Consider the following 15,628-nt stretch of genomic DNA (forward strand, 5'->3'; position numbering starts at 1 on the left):
AAGTTTCTGCACTGTAGTTTTACGTGTAATAGACAACTTCATCTACATACAATACGAGGATTAACTGTTTATAATTTGTTCCAGCATTCCGAGTCAGGCAGCCAGGCAGGATCCCCTGCCGGCTCGGAGGCGGAGGCGACGCCCGCGCGACGAACCAGACGAGCCGCGTCTAACGCATCCAATAGTGGCAGGTGAGTAAAGCTTGATTATCTATGATGACGTCACTGCGTCGCGTATGCTGGTGCAGTAGTTAGCGAATAGCCAGTAGAAGCTAGCGTTACACAGCCACATAGTTCACAACACATCCATAGAGCTATATATGATCCAGTACATGCGTTGCAGTTACAAACTGGTTACTGGAGGCCTCAGCACTCCGCCTGTATACTTTTTGACGTAGGCAACCTAAATAAAAAGCCTAAGGATTGTCATCAACTGTCTTGCGTGCACTATACATTTTTTAGTTAACAACTAATTTACTTCTTAATTGGTTGCAGGTTGAAGAGCGTAGAGTCTATGGCAGGATCCCCTGCCGGCTCGGAGGCGGAGGCGACGCCCGCGCGACGCACTAGACGCAACGCCTCTAATGCTTCTAATAGTGGCAGGTCAGTTGAACTTCATTAACTATCTTAAAGCCGTACATTTTTGTACCTTATCCAACTCACTTCATTGATACATTTGTTAGTTTGAATTTACAGATGTGTAAAGTTAATTATGAAGTTAAAATTACATCGATTATGAGAACGAATAAACACTTGTTGACGTGCGAGGTAGATAAAAATAGACAAATAGTATCGGTTCAGCCGCTATCCCACAACGCGAAAAGTTCGCGATCATTTGAAAGAATTATAAAATGACATGCACTAGGAGGCATAGATTATTTTGTAGAAGAGTTTATTCGTTCGTCTATGCCGGTGTACCACCAGAGAGTTTGAACACAGCCGTCAGTTGTATAAATGAAAACTTGAAAATAATTTCTAAGTGGGTCAAGTCTTTTGGTCTACTGCTCAATCCTTCGAAGTCTCAAGCAATTGTTCTCGGAAGCTCACGAATGCTTCGTAAAATTGACTTTTCAGCTGCCATGAGAGTCAGGTACGATCAGACTGATATACCCTACGTAGCTACGGTAAAAAATCTTGGCGTGATCATGGATTGCACTCTTTCTTGGATTCCCCAAATAGATGCTGTCAGCAAGAAAATGTTCGCGTCCTTCCATTCTCTTAAGCGCTTGCAGTACTTTCTACCACTGAACACTAAAGTTACGTTGGCACAGTCCTTACTGCTTCCTATTCTTGATTACGCCGATGTAAGCTATCTTGACCTCACTGAAGAGCTACTCAGCAAACTCGAACGTCTCCAGAACTTGTGCATCCGATTAATTTTCGGATTGCGCAAATATGATCACATTTCTGAGTATCGAGCTCAATTACAGTGGCTTCCAATTCGCCTTCGCCGGAATACTCATATTCTCAACTTATTGTACAGTGTTTTAAATAACCCCTCATCACCCCAATACCTGAAGTGCAAGTTCTCATTTTTGTGTTCTCATTCTCAGGGTAGAGCATTGAGGTCGGTAGAAAACAAATTGTTGAGCATTCCTGTTCATAATTCCGCCTCATATAGCGATTCATTCGCTATGAAGGCAGCGTGTCTGTGGAACTCCTTGCCAGAGAGCGTGCGACAGTCACCATCGCTAGCAACTTTTAAAAAAAATGTAAAGAATCACTATTTTGAATCGTTAGGTTGGCAGATAAAATAATATATGTATATATATATATATTTTATAATATATATTATATATAATTTAAAGTATATATGTATGCAGTTCTATTTTATATTTATAATTTATTATGATATTATTTATATTTATATTTGTAGTTTTGTTTCATGTTTACTTAAATAATAGTTAGGTTTTATGATTTTTGTTAATTGTACCTACTTCAAATTTAATTAGTTAAAAGATTTAATTTTCTATTTCTCTTTCACCCAGTCGTAGGTTGGCTGGAAGAAATTGCTTTTTGGCAATAAGCCCGCCTTTGTATACGTCCTATATGTTTTAAATTTGTAATCTGTTTTGTATATTGTTTGTTTGTGTACAATAAAGCGTTTATAAATAAAATAAATAAATAAATAAATATACCACTACTTTATCATTCACTTGTTTGCAGGTTGAAGAGCGTAGAGTCAGGCAGTCAGGCGGGGTCCCCTGCCGGCTCGGAGGCGGAGGCGACGCCCGCGCGACGTACCAGGCGAGCCGCGTCCAACGCTTCTAGCAGTGGCAGGTTAGTATTAGATAATAGCGCCGCCAGTGGATAGCACATCATAACTTCCGTTTGAAAGAGTTTTTCAAAAACTGCCAAGGCCATCCCCCGCGTCATGCTAATTCCAATTTTTAGAACCTACCTCGTAATTCCTGGTGCCTGGAATGTAAAAGTTGCCGAAGATTCCGCCAGAAACGGCCGTCATTAACGATTTTTAGATTTACTTCTAGATTCCAAGCACAAGGGACTTTACTTACTAGTAGACTCTATAAACTTATATTCCTGGTGGGTATAATGCTTGATAGAATCGAGATATCGAGTGAACCCTTTGCATTGGTATCGTTTAACTTTAACTGTACCTATATTTTTGTTGCAGGTCCAAAAAGACTGCAGCTTTAGATGAAAGTAAAGATAAGAAGTAGTGAAATTATAGATATAAGTTTTTGTTTTTATTTTGTTAACTATGAGATGGTTATAGATTTAAGTTTTGTATGTCTAACATAAACTGCTCCAAATGTTGGGATGCATGTACTAATACCACGTGTACTTGTTAAAATATTTATTTTTATACATAATAATCAGTCGATGTTCATACAAAATCACAACAATTTCTTTCTCCTAAAATAAATAAGTGTCAAACATAGTAACTTCCTTTCATTTCAATATGTTCCCGTAGTGTTGCTGCAAATTGTTAGGACACGACTAAAACAGTTACAGAATAAAATAACAACACGTCTTATCATTATAGTTACACATAATAATAATAATATTAACTACAGTAAGGACGTATAAAATAAATATTTAAATATAGTAATTATCTAAATGCAATAAATACCACAAACTTCAAGAGATCCTCCAAAAATCCTTATTTACTAAATAATTTTCACCTCTCATCTTCCTGGATACTTTTCAAAGATCTTCTAATAACGATTTCTACTGGCAATCTCTGCGACAATGCATCATTGAGGTCAACTTTAGGTAATATATCTAGATTGTTTAACATATTGCTAGATGGTGCTTTATCAATAACTTCTCTTTTGTGTCTAATTTGGTGTGGATTTTGTTCATTGACTTGAACATTTGGTACAGGAATATTGATAGCAGGAGCATTTACAGCGTTATCATTAACTGCATTAGGAATGTTTGGTATATGGTCTTGCTGAGGCACATTTGACTTGGAATCTTCTTTATTACTGGCAGAGATTGCTATTTTGGAATTAGCGTTCATAGCGACGGCTAGGGGAACATTTGGGTCTATACTACTTATAGGTTTTAAATTATTAACTTCATTCTTTTGTACTTGTGCGTCTTCGCCTTGGATGTAGGATTCTGGTTCGTCTGGAGAATGCAAGTGAACTTTTTGTTGTGGTTTGTTGACAACTTGTGGTAAAGGCTGGTCTGGTTTTTGTGCTACTGGTATTGCTTGTGCTGGGGCTGAGTTTATAACGTTTGGAACATTTTCCGCTACTTGACTTTGTTGTATTACTTCATTAGGAACTGGAGCTACGACTATATTAGGAGCTTGGGCGTTTTGTTTGATTTCTGCAACATTGATTGGAATGGTTTCAGCGGCACTTTGACCATTTTCCTGAGCGTTTTGCACATTTGGTGCCGCGTTATTTGGGACACTATTATTTGCATTATTTTGTATAGTTTCTGGAGCCTTCGGAACGTCTTTATTTACAACAGGTGGATTGTTGTTTATATTCAAAGGGACATTATTCGCGATGGCATTTAAAATTGGATCGTTACTTATAATTTTTTGCCCTGACACCGGATTATTAACAATATTGTTTTGTACAGGGACTTGATTTCCATTATCTATCGGTTTGATTTCGACTTTAGGAACTTCTGGTTCTTCTTTCACGGTCTCTTTGATAGCAACAATACTTTCTACAGCTTTCTTAGCTATTTGTTGCACAGCATCATTGGCGATCTTTTCTAGTGGAAGTGCATTTTTATCTTCTAACTTGATATTATTAACTGCTGGTTTTTCAGTAACTGCATTTAGACTATTTATTGCTACAGCAGCTATTTTCTGAATGCTTTCTACGGCTATTTTCTTGGCCTCGTCACTGTTGACTTCTTTTTTTGTTTGTTTCAGTTCTTCTTTTGTCTTTATTATCTCGCTAAGGATTTCTTTCTGTTCTTTAATAAGTTCCTTTTGCTCTTCTCCATGTTGTTTAATAGTTTCTATTAGCTGTTGTTGTTTCATCATGTCTAACTGATCTTCCTTCTTCTCTTCTTCTTTGGCTTGGTCTTCTGGCGGTTTTTCTAGTTTTACAGCGTCTATTGGTATTTTGCTATCGCCATTTACCTTTTGTAGATTTTTGGGATGTGTGTTGGACTTATTCTCTTCAACAATTTCTTTACTCTTGTATTCCATTTTGATTTCAGGTTTTACTTTTTCCTGGACCGGTATTTTACTATCTTTCTGATTGGGTTCATCAGGTGGCACAGGGTTTGGAGGTTGTACTTCAGAGTCAAGACCATTTTGTATCGCTACTTCATCTCTGGGTTCCATTTTATTACCATTAGCTATCGGCATCGCTGCTGCGTCGGGATCTATAACAAAATACAAAATGATCACCAAATATGCTTAAGTAAACCATAATAATATGAATATGAAAAGTAATATAAATTGGAACAGCTTTTATGTCAAAAGAGACATAATAAGCTAATAATGGTCTGTTATTGACATCGACAAATTCGTTTCAAATCACAGCGTCGTATTTATAGCGAAGCACGATATAGTGTAATTTATCTACATCGATAACGAACCCTTGCAGCGGCAGCAGAGTGCTAACATCATATTCACTCGTAAACTTTACATCTCCTAACCCAACTCACCCTGATGGTTCTTCAGTCGTTGTGCCTCGAAGTACTCTTCGACTATTCTATCTATCTTCTCCTGTGATAAATGCCGCGGGTCATACTTGTCTGCTTGTTGCTCGGCCGCCTGTAGGTTGGCGTACGTGCCTAGTATCAGGATCGCTAGGCCGAAGATCACTACCGCCTGGAACAAAAGTGAATGAGGTTAGATTGGACGGATCTGGGCTAAATTTGGAGTATACTAGGTGGTCGTGTGGCAAAAATTCGAATGTTTTGGTTAATGGAAATTGGAATGTTGGAGGAAAAAGTTGTTGTAAAATGGTCACAGGAGGCACGGGCATATATGTAGAGTAGGTTTTTATAGACGGGTTTAACACCGAAACTCCTCGACCGGTAGCGACTATTTTTGGCCACGACATATATTGCAAATTCGAGTGTGTTTTAGGCTAGTGTTTATCCCGGAATCGTAAAATTATACAGAGTGTTACAAAAAGGGTATACTAAGCCGAAACCTACATGTGCAGCATGTGGTATCTAAGCCCGAAACTGAAATCAGAATTTTAAAATTCGCGAAAAAAAAACATTCTCCATAATAAAAAAGTCACGTGACCAACAAAGTTTCTATAGGTTTCAGCTTAGTATACCCTTTTTGCAACACCCTGTATAGGATTTCGGGAGTCATTTCTGGGTAAAAATTCGTTCGTTATAAATTATAAATGGCGAAGCAAACTGGTGACCCCGACATGATAAAGTAATAAAAACAGCTACTAACCTTAGCCAGCAGTCGTTCGTTATTCCCCTTAACAGTGAGATGCAGGAAGCAGGCGGCGGGGAACACCACACACACCAGTACGCCGATGGTGGACCCCACCAGGCCCAGCACCACCTCCACGTTGGGCAGCAGGAGACTCACGCACAGCGACACTGCCACTATCATCACCAGCTCACCACTACCAGCTGTATACTCACTGCTTTATAATAAACTAGCTGTGCCCGCGAGCTTCGCTTCGCCTTAAAAAGATTTTCCCGTGGGAATTCCGGGATAAAAAGTAGCCTATGTTCTTTCTCAGGGTCTAGACCATATGTATACCAAATTTCATTCAAATCCGTTCAGTAATTTTTGCGTGAAAGAGTAACAGACAGACAGACAGACAGACAGACAGACAGACACAGTTACTTTCGCATTTATAATATTAGTTAGGATATGACTCGCTTTTACGGCACGAAATTACAAAATAACATATTGAAGCTGGTGTTTTATGGTGCGTTTATTTCGCGTTTCTCTCCGAAACGGCTCGATCGATTTCGATGATTTTTAACCGACTTCAAAAAAAGGAGGAGGTTCTCAATTCGTCGGGATCTTTTTTTTTTTTTTTATATATTTTTTTTATGTATGTTCACCGATTACTCCGCCGTTTATGAACCGATTTTGAAAATTCTTTTTTTGTTGTATTGGGTTGAGCTTCCAGGTGGTCCCATTTTTTTTTCAGAATTTTATCTCACCCCCAAGGGTGGGTAAAGGGGTAAAAACAGGGTATGAATTTCAATTTTGGGCACATATTAACCGATTCTAATGAAATTAAGAACGTAAATATAGTTCTTATAACAAAAAAATATGATGGTGACCTTGAGCTGATCTGATGATGGAAACGGAAGGCAGTCAGGGGAACTCCTCAACGGTATATAGCAACTACTTCGTGTTTAGGCTTGAATGATTCGTATTGATTAGTAGGACATTTTGGTATCATTTGCACCTTACTTTTGATTGAAAATTATTACAAATAAACTAAAAACTATTAAATAAAATAATAATTAAAAAAATTAAAAAACCGACTTCAAAAAACCACTAAAATGTAAGAAATAATTTAAGGTTTACACAAATTCTACTCGTATGAGACAGTACAAATATACCTAAGCAGGAACTGTTCTTTTTTGAAGTTGGTGCCATATTTCTTCAGATTACTTTGTCACCGCACCAACATCAAAAAAGAACAGTTCCTGCTTAGGTATATTTGTACTGTCTCATACGAGTAGAATTTGTGTAAACCTTAAATTATTTCTTACATTTTAGTGGTTTTTTGAAGTCGGTTTTTTATTGGTTACTATGTAGATAGAACCTTGCAGTGTGTCATAAGGTGGTTTTATCCCGGAATTCTCAGTATTTCAGTTAAAAAACAGTTCGTTATATGGCGAAGGTAACTGGTGACCCCGACATGATAAAAGTAATAAAAACAGCTACTAACCTTAGCCAGCAATCTCTCATTATTCTCCTTAACAGTGAGATGCAGGAAGCAGGCGGCGGGGAACACCACACACACCAGCACGCCGATGGTGGACCCCACCAGGCCCAGCACCACCTCCACGTTGGGCAGCAGGAGACTCACGCACAGCGACACTGCCACTATCATCACCAGCTCACCACTACCAGCTGTATACTCACTGCTTTATAATAAATATGACTCGCTTTTACGGCACGAAATTACAAAATAACATATTGAAGCTGGTGTTTTATGGTGCGTTTGTTTCGCGTTTCTCTCCGAAACGGCTCGATCGATTTCGATGATTTTTGGTTACTATGTAGATAGAACCTTGCAGTGTGTCATAAGGTAGTTTTATCCCGGAATTCTCAGTATTTCAGTTAAAAAACAGTTCGTTATATGGCGAAGGTAACTGGTGACCCCGACATGATAAAAGTAATAAAAACAGCTACTAACCTTAGCCAGCAATCTCTCATTATTCTCCTTAACACTCCAGCTGTATACTCACTGCTTTGTATGACTAGCTTTACGGCACGAAATTACCAAAGAATATATTAAAGCATTTTTATGGTGCGTTTGTTTCGAGTTTCTCTCCGAGACGGCTCGAGCGATTTTAATGATTCTTGGCCAAGATTAAGATAGAACCTTGGAGAGTGTGGTAAGCTTTTTTTTTATCCCGGAATTGTAAATATTTCGCTTAAAAACTAGTTATTTATATGGCAAAGGCAACTGGCATTAATTTATGGTTAAAAAGTAATTCGTTATATGGCGCAGCAAACTGGTGACCCCGACGTGACGCTACTAACCTTAGCGAGCAATCTCTCATTATTCTCCTTAACAGTGAGATGCAGGAAGCAGGCGGCGGGGAACACCACACACACCAGCACGCCGATGGTGGACCCCACCAGGCCCAGCACCACCTCCACGTTGCAGCAGCAGACTCACGCACAGCGACACTGCCACTATCATCACCAGCTCACCACTACCAGCTGTATACTCACTGCTTTATATCGCTTGCTTTACGACACGAAATTACCAAAGAACATATTGAAACTGGTGTTTTTATGGTGCGTTTCTCTCCGAAACGGCTGGATCGATTTCGACAATATATGGGCAGCACCTAGATACTACCTTGGTAGTAGCGTAGGCAACTTTTATCCCGGAATTATCACTATTTTGGTTAAAAAAACAGTTCGTTATATGGGGAAGCATTGTAATTTCTGGCAATGAAGCAAATGGTGACCCCGACGTGACAAAGTAACCTTTGCAAAAACAGCTACTAACCTTAGCCAGCAGCCGCTCATAATTCTCCTTAACAGTGCAATGCAGGAAGCAGGCGGCGGGGAACACCACACACACCAGCACGCCGATGGTGGACCCCACCAGGCCCAGCACCACCTCCACGTTGCAGCAGCAGACTCACGCACAGCGACACTGCCACTATCATCACCAGCTCACCACTACCAGCTGTATACTCACTGCTTTATATCACTCGCTTTGCGGCACTAAATTAGTTACCACACATATGGAAGCTATTGAAACTGGTGTTTTTATGGTGCGTTTCTCTCCGAAACGGCTGGACCGATTTCGACAATTTATGGGCAGCACCTTACTACCTTGGAGAGTAGCGTAGGCAACAATTTTCCCGGAATTTTCACTATTTCGGTTATAAAACAGTTCGTTATATGGCGAAGCATTGTAATTTCTGACAAAGCAACTGGTGACCCCGACATGATAAAGTAACAAAAACAGCTTCTAACCTGTTGTTCTCCTTAACAGTGCAATGCAGGAAGCAGGCGGCGGGGAACACCACACACACCAGCACGCCGATGGTGGACCCCACCAGGCCCAGCACCACCTCCACGTTGCAGCAGCAGACTCACGCACAGCGACACTGCCACTATCATCACCAGCTCACTACTACCAGCAGTATACTCGCTGCTTTATAATAAATATGACTCGCTTTTACGGCACGAAATTATCAAAGAGCATATTGAGGCTGGTGTTTTTATGGTACGTTTTTCTACGAAACGGCTCGACCGATTTCGACGATTTTTGGCCACGATGTAGATAGGACCCTGGAGAGTGTCGTACATAGGCTAGTTTTTATTCCGAAATCCTATAATTATATAGTAATTTCTGTTGAAAAAGTAGTTAATTATAGGGCGAAGCAAACTGGTGACCCCGACATGACATGTGTGCTAGTTTTTATCCCGGAATTCTGGCTATTTTCGTACTTATTTCTGATAAAAGTAGATCGCTGTTCAGAGAAGTAACCTCGTAACTCGTAATAGCTACTAACCTTAGCCAGCAGTCGTTCATTATTCTCCTTAACAGTAAGGTGCAGGAAGCAGGCGGCGGGGAACACCACACACACCAGCACGCCGATAGTGGACCCCACCAGGCCCAGCACCACCTCCACGTTGGGCAGCAGGAGACTCACGCAAAGAGACACTGCTACTATCATCACCTGGGGACGGAGAGAGTAGCGATGGTTATAAACAACTTCCTCATTCATTCTTTAAGTCACTCCACCCAAAGGTTCCCTGGAAGAGAGAGCTTTTAGCGATAAGGTCGCGTTGCGTTATATCCCCTGTATAAATTGTTATTTGTGTTCTGTTTAGTCAATTAAGTTGTATTCTATTCTGAATGGTCCGGTTTCGGCATGGTGTCATCCGCTGCCGCCGTTGGGTAGCGGCAAGACGTATTTAATTCTTGATGTAGCTGATAACTCTCCGGTTTGAATAGAGCTTCATAAGGGAATGGGTATATAGACGATATATTGTTCTGAACTAATCTAGGTTCATCGAAACAACGTGTCGACATTTAGTCCACTATAGTAAGTATCGTGTAAGAAAGTAAATAAGTAATTAAGTACCGTGATACAGCGGAACTGGCAGGACGGGATCGAATTGTTCACGATGTGGTCGTGGTGGGACGAGTGCACCTGAAAATTGAAAAATACAGTAAGTAATAATTTCCTATATAAATTATAGATATACAATAGTGGTACAGTAAGCCGGAAATTAATGACTTACGAGGTAACCTAAAAAAACTTTTATTCATCGACTTTCAGAAATCGGCGGCCCTTTCGCCTTACTACGTACTCTTTACTTTATGTTTATTTATAACATAACATTTAAATACCTTCCTATACAAGAAGCTGTACAAGCTGGCGCGGCACGGGAAGATGACGAGCGGGAAGCTGCACGCCACCGACAGCACGAAGCCCAGCTTGATGACGTCACTCGACATGGTGGGCGATAAGCTCATCAGGATGTTGCCTGGAAAGGTTTGGTTTGTTGTACAGTGGAGACCGCGGAAGTCGACCACTTGAAGAGTGCATTGTAAGGGGAAATAACAAAGTGTGTTTTTGTAATCAACGCGCCTGTAATGTTGTCATGAAATAAAATTGTACATGTGTATACAGAATCAGTGCAGATCAGCTGTAGCTTTCGCCACTGTAATTGTAGTGCCAATGGCAATGTTTTAGAACCCTTCATGCATAGTTGCATAGGACAAAGGAATATTGGAACGACAAAAGTATTACTAAAATAAACGAAGTGAGAAGAGAACAGTTGAGATGATTATGATGAGAAGTAAATCATTGATCGAAGGTAACCCTAAATGAGAATAAAAGCTTGCATTATTTACATAGGTACTTATTAGATAAGAAAATAATTACATTCATTAGGTACAATCACAGTAACAACAACCGAAAGTTAGTTGTAAAAAAATACATGATAGTTACCTGAAATAGGTTGCGAGCAGAAAGCGATATACCCGAACAGTCCCAGCGTGAAGTACACTCCGGTGCAGATGTTGATGGCAGTCTTAGTGACTCCATTCATCTTCTCCAGAGATACAGAGGGCATGCACTCGAATATCTCGAACAGTTGCCTGAAAGATATTGGTGGTTATTATTAGGTAGAGGTTCGTGGTTTGGGGAAGCTCAAAACTTTTTTTTGTTTCTTCCAGTAGGTAGTAAAACAGATAAAATTGTGCGGCAAATATTTTTTTGAGTGTAGGTAGGTACATTATTGAGTGAGAGATTCAAAATAATTATCGTGTGATGGTGTGTGTTCTTAGCTGATTCCCGGTTATACCTAAACCGTATTTACAATATAAGGTGAATGAATAAAGGAACCACACTATCTGTGCATTAAATCATAAACCATCTACTTAGTGCTAGGGAAAGTTATGTTGTGATTGTGACATAGAACTGATAGAACATGGATCATGCTGAAACAACAGTCATTGGTGCACGAGTGGGAAAGAATTATTTGACTAACTTACATGCACCCACTGTAGACAGAAATTAATAATTACTTAGCGACAATCATTAAGAGACATGGAAAGAAGATTTAATGTGCGACAAGATAAATTATTGCAATTTCAGCTTTGCACTAGCGTTACTAATCAGAATTAACAACATCTATGAACTAAAATGAACGTGTAATAAGTTGTACTAATTTTTGATTAAAAACATTTTATACTAACTGACAGGCTCCTAAATACGTTTAATATTTGGTGAAAGCCACACAAAGTATGCAACTTAAATTTAAGTAAATTTTTGTTAAACGTGACGTCCTACTGTGCACTAACAATACAAGTAAATCTTTGAAAATATGAATTGTTCCTCTAAACGTAACTTTATAGGGTCACTTTGTTCTCATCTATCTAAAAATATTTATTGTTTGAGTCAGACTCGCAATCGGTTTTTGGTTCATAAACGAAGTTTACAAGTTCCACAAAACTCACGTCTGACACGACAGCGCCATAGAGAAGATAGAGATGCACTGTAGCACGCCGTCGCCGCGCCACAGTTGCACCTGCCCCCAGCGCACTGACCCGCCCATGCACTCGGAAACCACCTGGACAGATAGAGATATGTTTCCACCCGCAGTGATTACATGTATACCTACTGTGTTAGTTATGTACGAGTTCTTTGGATTTTATTCACAACTAGCTGTACCCGCGAGCTTCGCTTCGCCTTAAAAAGTTTTCCCGTGGGAATGTCGGGATAAAAAGTAGCCTATGTTCTTTGACAGGGTCTAAACCATACCAAATTTCATTCAAATCCGTTAAGTAGTTTTCGCGTGAAATAGTAACATACAGACACAGTTACTTTCGCATTTATAATATTAGTTCGGATGTATAGTTGTATATCGTCTCTTACGGTGAAGGAAAATGTAGGGAAGAAACCTGCAACCCAGGTTGATTTTTTTCTGTGGATATTGAACATAGTTGGCGCTAGCACGCTGCCTTAAGGCACACCATTTGTCTTGGAGTTAAAACCAAAACAATGGTTGTAAGTTGTAAAGATGAAGATGGTTTAGTGAATGATAGGCACAATCTCTACTATTTACAGCCTATGTTTAGAGTAGCTTAGTATTTACCTTGAGCACTAGACAGAAGTAGAAGGCGATGGTGGCGGCACTGACGTTGCTCAGACTGTCCACGTTGCGCAGCAGCCCGAGTGGCAACACACATGCCACTGACACTACCACCATTATTGAAGTTCTGTGAACATATGTATATGATATGAACAATGTAGTTAGTAACTATACTATGTCCAACTTATTTATTAATGCTTTTTTGACATTTGCTTATGTCTGGTAAGTAAGTATAGTTGGTTTTCTTTTTCAGTTATCAAATATCTATGGGATTTGGAATGTCAAAAAAGCATTTAATAAGATGGACATAGTATAAGAGGCATATAGGTAAGAGGCTAGGATCACAGGATGTTACAATGATGAATTAACTACAATAGAAGCAATTTCACATAAGCTTCAAGGGATATTCCAACTACTTCAAGATAAAATAAAAAAAGTAAAAGTAAAAAACGTTTATTAACAAATTGTTCAAGTACATTGGTGATGTGACTGCAAATTACACAATAGGCGAACCTGTATCGTGGAACTTAGGTTTAAGATATCTCAAGTTCAATGATAATGACATCATATTTTAATGAGGGAACAGTTTTTATTCCTGTTATGAAGGTTCTGGGAAATTAAGAATTTTGTATATACCATTAAGAGTTGGTAAATCTTAGGTTTTACGCGTAAATCTTAGGATTTACCGTTGTTCGGGCTTTTACAGTAACATATACATGGTTTCAGTACCTATCTACTTTCATAACATTCACTTTCATATTATTGAAAATCTACTCATAAATATATGCCATTTGCATTTTAAGTGTTTTGCTTCAGGATACAATGCCACTCTCCAAGGTCTTATCGTTTTCTTGTCTAATATTAACCCAGTGTTGGCAACACCAACACAAATGTATATTTTTAATATGTATTTTGTCATCTGGCAACTCTCTCTCCCTCTACCCACCTACCGACGTGTGTGCATTGTTAATCATCTAATAATCAATAAAAGTGCAGTAAAATATATAATCAGCTTTCTAATTCAAGCGTATACAGTCCCACTTCGCTTCACCCAGGTGTTTATGAAGGTTTTGTGAAATAAATTATTTTAGTATTAATTATTTTTGGCTCAATGTAAAGTCTCATCAATTCTTCATTTCTATTATTTCATCATCAAGAAGTTAAAAGAAGCCATATAAACTTATTTTTTTAGTTAGGAATAAAGTATATTAAATGAGTTTAACTTTTAACACCAAGCCTAATGCCATACAACAAGCCAAAGAAACATACATTAATTTTAAAAATCTTTTTCATCATACCTTAGCATATCACTCTGGTTGATGTTGAACATCTTGGCTATAATCTGTGGCCCCAGGTCTCCGACCACCACAAAGTATGCAATACAGGTGCCCATCAGGAACCCGATGATGCCCACTTCCACCGCCATCTTGCCCGCTGGGCCAAACACGTGGAATGCTGAAATAGTATACAAATATCTTTGTAATTTAAAAAGATTATTGAAATTAAATTTTGTTATGGTTCAGCTAATGAGTGAGAATGAGGAGTAATCCACGAATCAAAGTCTCTTCAGCAAGTAAGGCCTGTTGGAGGGCCTATGACTAGGGAAAGACAATAAGTTACTTAATGAAAATGTACTCACCTAAAAACTCGAAATTTCTTCTTCTGGCCATGATAGCCGATTTTAATAAAAAGTAACTGCTTAATCTTGACACAAGACCCATCAGCAGTAGAAGCAGGGTGGCCAGTATTATTCCACACTTGAGGGAAAGAAATAAAATAAGTAAGTAGTCAGGTTTTGTATGATAGAGGTTGAAGGTTAATAAGGAATTAAAGTATCCTAAAATATTAGCTGGATTGCACCCAGTTATAAGAGTGAGTCTTGGAAGTTACTCTAGATGCTATAGGTCAGTAGGCAATAGCCATATTATTAAAATAAGAGTGTAAATCTAGTGTGTTATGCAGAAAACTTATGGTAGTAGGTTAATGTTCTCAATAATACTTACTTGTTGGAAGCAAAATGGCATAGCCAGCACACCAACGCCAATAATACTGTTAGCCAAAGTAATGGACTGCCCTGTAGCACCCATCTTTAGGGATAATAGTTCAAATTATTTAAGTTTCATGCCTTTTCAAAATACTGAAACTGAAAAACAACCACATCACACCATTGTTTTGACTTTTATTTGACGTTTGACAGCTGTGAATTTGACATGACATCATATTTGCCATTTTAAACACAGAGCAGTTATTATTTCACCTTTCATTATTCTTCTGGGAGATAATCAATGAAGCAAAGGCGGCGCGGCGTGGCGATTTGCTGATTCAGCTTAATCGTAGGTGTACTGCAATATTAATTTATTTAATTATTTATTGCACAAATATCGGAAATAAATGTACAAAAGGCGGGCTTAATGCTAAGACCATTTTCTACCAGCCAACCTACAGGAGGTACAGGAAAACTAGTACAAAGGTGTAAAATATTTAAACTAAACCAAGTAACTTAAGTACTTCTCTAACGATATGAACTAACCTATCCAACACTGAAAAGAATAATGTTATGTCTTGAACTTATTATTATAAAACAGCGCCCCCTAGTGGTTTTACAGAGCGAGAGCATTGGTAGTGGTAGGTAGTTGAGGCTGAGGTATCCAGTACTTACAAGTACTTACCTACTTGATACTGCGCCCCAAGCTATATACTTTTCTCATGCTGACAAGAAGCTGCGCCCTCTTTTCCTTTCCCGAAGTCAGAGCTCAAGAGCCGCAGGAAAAAATATACTCTATGGCTGTAGGTTCAAACGTTCAAACACTGCTCACAGAGTACCTACATTATTTATATCCTGCTATACAAGGAAAACGAAAAGCATGGGGAATCCTTCACATTT

At 38.9% G+C, this 15,628-nt stretch overlaps 2 protein-coding genes across 7 annotated transcripts in view; one reads left to right on the plus strand and one right to left on the minus strand.

Annotated features, from left to right (window-relative positions):
* LOC105397240 (protein ELYS) overlaps window positions 1-2,901 on the plus strand; it is a 60,882-nt gene extending 57,981 nt beyond the window's left edge. For 4 of the 6 annotated variants that reach the window (XM_048631789.1, XM_048631790.1, XM_048631791.1 and 1 more), the window contains 4 exons: window positions 85-191; window positions 495-602; window positions 2,166-2,279; window positions 2,635-2,901. In XM_048631789.1, the coding sequence (XP_048487746.1) occupies window positions 85-191; window positions 495-602; window positions 2,166-2,279; window positions 2,635-2,680 (375 nt within the window). In that variant the 3' untranslated portion in view covers window positions 2,681-2,901. The remainder of the gene's footprint in view (window positions 1-84; window positions 192-494; window positions 603-2,165; window positions 2,280-2,634) is intronic. The other 2 variants (XM_048631793.1, XM_048631794.1) reach the window with 1 other exon arrangement.
* LOC105391745 (putative sodium-coupled neutral amino acid transporter 10) lies at window positions 2,803-14,938 on the minus strand. The gene is made up of 11 exons (XM_038115548.2): window positions 14,748-14,938; window positions 14,384-14,501; window positions 14,043-14,199; window positions 12,748-12,871; window positions 12,110-12,222; window positions 11,100-11,248; window positions 10,496-10,632; window positions 10,227-10,295; window positions 9,651-9,818; window positions 5,109-5,274; window positions 2,803-4,823 (listed from the first exon to the last, which is right to left on the minus strand). The coding sequence occupies exons 1-11, from the start codon at window positions 14,829-14,831 to the stop codon at window positions 3,142-3,144; spliced, it is 2,967 nt and encodes a 988-aa protein (XP_037971476.2). The 5' UTR covers window positions 14,832-14,938; the 3' UTR covers window positions 2,803-3,141.
* Between the last annotated feature and the right edge of the window lie 690 nt (window positions 14,939-15,628).

The sequence above is a fragment of the Plutella xylostella genome, chromosome 29 (assembly GCF_932276165.1).
Source record: "Plutella xylostella chromosome 29, ilPluXylo3.1, whole genome shotgun sequence".
Classification (NCBI taxonomy): domain Eukaryota; kingdom Metazoa; phylum Arthropoda; class Insecta; order Lepidoptera; family Plutellidae; genus Plutella; species Plutella xylostella.

Bases quoted from the DNA above. Each gene is read 5' to 3' on its own strand.
- LOC105391745 (XM_038115548.2), bottom strand. From the start codon at position 14,831: ATGGGTGCTACAGGGCAGTCCATTACTTTGGCTAACAGTATTATTGGC. The intron at 14,502-14,747 runs GTAAGTATTATT...CTTTCCCTCAAG, and splicing joins TGCCATTTTGCTTCCAACAA to TGTGGAATAATACTGGCCAC. The intron at 4,824-5,108 runs GTGAGTTGGGTT...ATTTTGTTATAG, and splicing joins ACGACTGAAGAACCATCAGG to ATCCCGACGCAGCAGCGATG.